We start from the raw sequence: 6356 nt of genomic DNA on the forward strand, positions 1-6356 counted from the left end.
CAAGAAGAGGAAGGCGTTTAGATTCTTGAAGTCTGAAGGGACGGAGGCATCATATCAGAATTATAAGGAATGTGATAAAAATTGCAAAAGGGCAATCAAATTAGCAAAAATGGACAATGAAAAAAGGATTGCAATAGAAAGGAAGATCAACCCTAAAAAGTTCTTTAAGAACCTTAAAAACAAAAACATCAGAAATGAAAATATAGGACCCTTTCAGTGTGAAATGGGCAGGCAAATTATTGGAGATAAGGAAAAAGCAGAGGTATTAAACAAATTCTTTGCCTCTGTGTTTATCAGGGAAGAATCAATTTCGATAATAGTGCCGCAGGAGGAAGCCACAACCGCTTTATTAACGAACAATTGGTTAACTGAGGAAGAAGTTCATAGGCGGCTTGATAAAATGAAAGTAAATAAGGCACCTGGCCCCAATGGTATACACCCAAGAGTTCTTAAGGAGTTAAGTTCAGTAATAGCCAAACCATTACATTTAATATTAAAGGACTCCTTTTCCACAGGCTCAGTATCAGAAGATTGGCGTAAAGCAGATGTGGTGCCTATATTTAAAAAGGGAGCTAGATCACAACTGGGGAATTATAGACCTGTAAGCCTGACTTCAAAAGTGGGGAAGCTACTTGAAGGTTTAATACGGGATAATATTCAGGAATACCTAATGGAAAACAAAATTATTAGTAATAGTCAGCATGGATTTATGAAGGATAGATCATGCCAAACTAACCTTATTTGTTTATTTGAGGAGGTAAATAGGAATTTAGACCAGGGTAAAGGAGTTGATGTGGTCTACTTAGATTTTGCAAAGGCCTTTGATATGGTTCCACACAAGAGGTTAGTGTACAAAATAAAGCAAATTGGATTGAAAACTGGTTGAAGGATAGACAATAGAGAGTTGTCATAAATAGAACTTTTTCAGGTTGGGCTACAGTCGTGAGTGGAGTACCTCCGGGATCGGTACTGGGACCCCTGCTTTTTAACTTATTTATTAATGACCTTGAAGTTGGCATAGAGAGCAACGTCTCCATCTTTGCTGATTACACTCAATTGTATAAGGTAGTAGAATTAGAGCAGGAAGTAATTTCTCTTCAGAAGGACTTGGAGAGACTGGAAACTTGGGCAGGTAAATGGTGGATGAGGTTTAATACAGATAAATGTAAGATTATGCATTTGGGAAACAAGAATAAACAGACAATTTACAAATTAAATGGGAATAAATTAGGGGAATCCTTGATGGAGAAGGATTTAGGAGTGCTTGTAGACAGCAGACTTAGCAATCGTGCCCAAAATCATCAGTAGCTGCAAAGGCAAACAAGATCTTATCTTGCATTAAACGGATGTAGCCGGGCTCCCCTCGGGCCCCATTGTTGTTGTGGGGTGGGGGAGTGTCGCAGTGCAGGGAACGCTCCAATATATCGGAGGTTCAGCGTAGAGGGCGCCGCCATGTTGGAGGTTGGCGCAGATGCAGGGCCGGCGAGGCAGGAGGTTGCGCATGCGCGGGCATAGTTGCGAAAGCCTGCGGAACCCCGTGACGCGCGAGAACCAATCAGGCGTTAGGAAGGGGGAAAAAGGGGTAGAAGGGCGCGCACGTTGGTCAGAGCTAGCGGGAGGAGGAAGGAGACGGAGCTCCGGTGTAGGGAGGCAGTCAGCCCCTACCTAGGCCTTATCCCCCAGGCCCAGTTAGGCCCTGAGCCCCTGTAGTGTGGAGCAGAGCTAGGGACTGGCCCTAGACAGGTTCCGGTTCCCTTAGTGTGTATGTGATTGTTACAGAGACATTGCCTATTCAGCAGGAGGTCTGGGCTCAGACCCTGCTACCGTGCTGCCGCTCGTCTGGGTGGGATCGCCCCGGACGCCTACTGCCAACGTCACCTCGGCCCCACTAATCCTTTGTGAAGACCCTTGCAGGCCCGGGTACTGGAGTGCCCGGCAGGTAAACCACAAGTGCACCAACTATATCACCACTTATTCAGGACACAGTGGCTGCGCAGTCACACATATAGGCTCAGTATCTCACTTGAGGGTGGGGGGATATATTGGACTGGGGGAACTGGACACAGGGTGGGGTCACCCGGTGAAGGAGGGAATGTTAGCGTCCTGCGAGACGCAGCAGATAGTGTCTCCTCTAGGGAGGGGCACCTGTTGATACGTAAGAACCACGCAAAACCAGTTCATGCTAGTAAAGTCATTTGGTTGGTATATTACTGTGTGTGTGTTGATGTACATAAGTGTCCTGCGAAGAACCACTCCCCCTCTGGCGGGAGCTGTCGCAGGTGGAGGCGCTGCACCAAGTATCAGGTATTATCTATTATTACGCGTGCCCCAGGCTCTCCGTGGTGGAGGCTCAGGCCCTGTGAGCGTACAGGTCATACAGCATATGGTAGCAGTCTGGGTTCACTAGGAAACAGGGTACACGGGCGGGGTTGCCACCTCTCCGGGTTTCACCCGGAGACTCCGGGTTTGGCATCCCCTTCTCCGGGCTCCGGGTTTGTCCCTGAAATCTCCGGGTGGGCGGGTTGTTGCAGACAGGGCAGCACAGTAAGTGAGTTCGCATTGCTGCAGCACTCACAGATCCTCTGCATTTCTCACGGGACTATCTGTGTGCACTTCACAGCCTACTACATCCGGGTCACAGCCCTATGCTCTACTGCACATGCTCACAGGTAGGGGATCATGGGAGTTGTAGTTTTTATTAGACAAGCTCGATTGGCACATAAGCAACACAGTAACATTCCTAGAAACCCTGCTAAGAGAACACACACCACCCCCATGTATCTTATCTCCTCTCTCCCTTCTCCCCCCTCTCCCTCCCTCTCCCTCCCTCCTCCCCCCCCCCTCCTCCCCCCCTCTCCTTCTCCCTCCCTCTCCCTTCTCCCCCCCCTCTCCCTTCTCCCCCCCCTCTCCCTTCTCCCCCCCTCTCCCTTCTCCCCCCCCTCCCTTCTCCCCCCCTCTCCCTCTCCCCCCTCCCTTCTCCCCCCCTCTCCCTTCTCCCCCCCCCCTCTCCCTTCTCCCCCCCTCTCCCTTCTCCCCCCCTCTCCCTTCTCCCCCCCCTCTCCCTTCTCCCCCCCCTCTCCCTTCTCCCCCCCTCTCCCTTCTCCCCCCCACTCTCCCTTCTCCCCCCCTCTCCCTTCTCCCCCCCTCTCCCTTCTCCCCCCCCTCTCCCTTCTCCCCCCCTCTCCCTTCTCCCCCCCTCTCCCTTCTCCCCCCCTCTCCCTTCTCCCCCCCTCTCCCTTCTCTCCCTTCTCCCCCCTCTCCCTTCTCTCCCTTCTCCCCTCTCTCTTCTCCTCCCCCTCTCTCTCCTCCTCCCCCTCTCTCTCTTCTCCCTCTCTCTCTCTTCTCCCCCCTCTCTCTCTTCTCCCCCCTCTCTCTCTCTTCTCCTCCCCCCTCTCTCTCTCTTCTCCTCCCCCCTCTCTGTCTTCTCCTCCCGCCTCTCTCTCTCTCTCTCTTCTCCCCTCTCTCTTCTCCTCCCCCTCTCTCTCCTCCTCCCCCTCTCTCTCTCTTCATCTCCCCCTCTCTCTCTTCTCCCCCTCTCTCTCTTCTCCCCCCTCTCTCTCTTCTCCCCCCTCTCTCTCTCTTCTCCCCCCTCTCTCTCTCTTCTCCTCCCCTCTCTCTCTCTCTCTTCTCCTCCTCTCTCTCTCTCTCTCTCTTCTCCTCCCCCCTCTCTCTCTCTCTTCTCCTCCCCCCCTCTCTCTCTCTTCTCCCCCTCTCTCTTTACAGTAAAGCTGCTTCAGTTCCTCCCTTTTGATAGCAATGAGGTAACCTTGTCTTTGTTAAATTAACTCAAGTAAAGTTAACTGAGGTAAACATTTGTAATAAATTAATATTGATCAGTGACGACTCTGTTTGCAACAATTGTCATCAGCGTTAGTTATAAATAATAGAAATGATGTAAGGTATAATTCCATATACCATAATTCCATATACCAGCAATAGCATTTTCCCTCCATCTCCCCCTGCAACTACTCTCAATATGGCTGGCGCCGGCGTCAAATGGCGCTGCGTTGCCATGCCAACGGGAACGTCACGTGACGTAACAGCATCACGTGATGCTCGTTGCCATGACAATGAGACGCCACATGATGTCACGACGTCATGCGGTGCCACGTTGTCATGGCGACTTGACGCCGCGTGACGTTACATAGCATCCCGTTGTCATGGCAACACAGTGTCATTTAAAAAAAAAAAAATCTCCGGGTTGACCGTCAGTCGAAGGTGGCAACCCTGTACACGGGCAATGGATGGAAGGGAAGTAAACATAATTATGCCCCTTTATAAAGCATTCATAAGACCACACCTTGAATATAGGGTACAATTTTGGACACAACTCCTTAGAAAAGAGATGATGGAACTAGAAAGAGTGCAGAGAACAGCCACCAAATTAATAAAGGGGATGGATAATCTATTTTATATGAGGAGAGGCTAGCTAAATTAGATTTATTTACATTAGAAAAGAGGAGTCTAAGAAGGGATATGATAACTATACAAATATATATTCGGCGACAGTACAAGGAGCTTTAAAAAAAACTATTCATCCCAAGGGCAGTACAAAGGATTCGGGGTCATCCCTTAAGGTTAGAGGAAAAGAGGTTTCACCAGCAACAGAGGAAAGGGTTCTTTACAGTAAGGGCAGTTAAATGTGGAATTCATTACTCATGGAGACTGTGATAGCAATACAATAGATTTGTTCAAAAAAAATGTAGGACATCTTTACAGGGATATACCAAATAAGTAAACATGTGAAGGATGTTGATCCAGGGAGTAATCTGATTGCCAATTCTTGGATACAACAAAAAAACAGAAAAGCCCAATGCTACATCCAATATGTCAAAAATACACAGTGAAATACTTATATATTCTCTTGAAAAATTGTCATTTAGTTAAACCCTTTGGCCAAAGCGTTATTAGCCTGCATGACCGAATTTGCAGGTCCTAACACTACCTGATTAAAATTCTCATTTACCTCTATTTGGAGGGAGAATGATCACATTGGATCTGTCCAAACCCAGGAACATGAGAAAGACCTGCTAACGTGGAAAGTTGGGAGGGGCGAGCTTAAACCCTGGGGGGGGGGGGGGGGGGGGAGGGCACTAACCTCCAAACAGCTGAGACCAGCTGAAAATAAAAGTTAATAAACACACAAAAATATATATATATTATGTGTTGGGTTTGGGGCTTTGTTGAGCATGCTGGGATGTTGTGTGTTTATTGACAATTCTTGGAGTCAGGAAGGAATTCATTTTTCCCCCTAACGCGATATAATTGGATGACATTTTACTGGGGCTTTTTTTGTTTGCTTTCTTCTGATCAATATACTGTAAGTGCGTTTATAGGATAAAGTATCTGACATCTAAATTTAGCATAGGTTGAACTTGATGGATGCATGTCTTTTTTCAACCTCATCTACTATGTGACTATGTAACATCTGAAAACAGCACCAGGAGTGAATTACTCACAGATGACTTGGAAGAAAAGACTTGTGAGATTCCAAGTTCCAGGCACTAGTTTCTTCTATGTTAAACTATCATGATAGATCATTAAAATACAGGGTATTTTGTGGGGCACTGACCTCTGACCTTTTTTTTATGGATCAACAAAAAACTCCATATAGTCATAATATTGTTATTTTTTCTTCCATAGATCTGACACTACAATTTAATTTTGGATCTACAAGCAAAGCAGGTTACTGGAATTATAAAAAGTATAGGATTGTGTCTATAATACTAACTGGAAAGGATAAATGCCTTTCTTTATTAAAAGTTTAATTATTTGTTGTAGTTCAGATATCAATTAGTTTTCATTTGCTTCTGGTTCTGCCACCTCTTTCCCTACAAGAGCACCACTGTTAAAACCTCCAACACTCACTCATCATGTCCCGCATTGACTACTGCAACCTTTTCCTAGCTGGCATTCCCCTTGTCTGTCTAGCCCAACTCCAATCCATCCAAAATGCTGCTGCCCGACTCCTCTAACTACCTCACCCACCGCTCCACCTCTCCGGTTTAGAGATCTACAGTATAAACTTACTTTCTCCACACACGAGGATCTGTCTCTTCAGCTGTTCTGTATCACAGGAGATCCGTGCAGATTTACTCAGCTCCTCGTCGTGTTTACGTTCACCGACAAAGTGCTTAAAGACACAAGGAAGTGTACCATTTATTAAAAGCTTAGTACAAATGTAAAAACAGTTCTAGCCTACAATGCTTTGAATGAAGATACTTGGCCATGTCCGGGCCATCTCGAAGTGCTAGCCTACATAATTAAACCATTTGCCGGCATGGGTAGTACGTTGAGAGCACACTAATATATGCCGAGATGTTACATAGTTACATAGTAGATGAGGTTGAAAAAAG

The 6356-nt window shown here is 46.8% G+C and overlaps 1 protein-coding gene across 1 annotated transcript in view; it reads right to left on the reverse strand.

Moving 5' to 3' along the window:
- Positions 1–6356, reverse strand: part of SPATS2L (spermatogenesis associated serine rich 2 like) — a 33359-nt gene that overhangs the window by 4419 nt on the left and 22584 nt on the right. Inside the window, exon 7 of the mRNA XM_075608699.1 lies at positions 6031–6133. Within this exon, the coding sequence (XP_075464814.1) occupies positions 6031–6133 (103 nt within the window). The remainder of the gene's footprint in view (positions 1–6030; positions 6134–6356) is intronic.

This window comes from Ascaphus truei, chromosome 7 (assembly GCF_040206685.1).
Source record: "Ascaphus truei isolate aAscTru1 chromosome 7, aAscTru1.hap1, whole genome shotgun sequence".
Taxonomy (NCBI): Eukaryota; Metazoa; Chordata; class Amphibia; order Anura; family Ascaphidae; genus Ascaphus; species Ascaphus truei.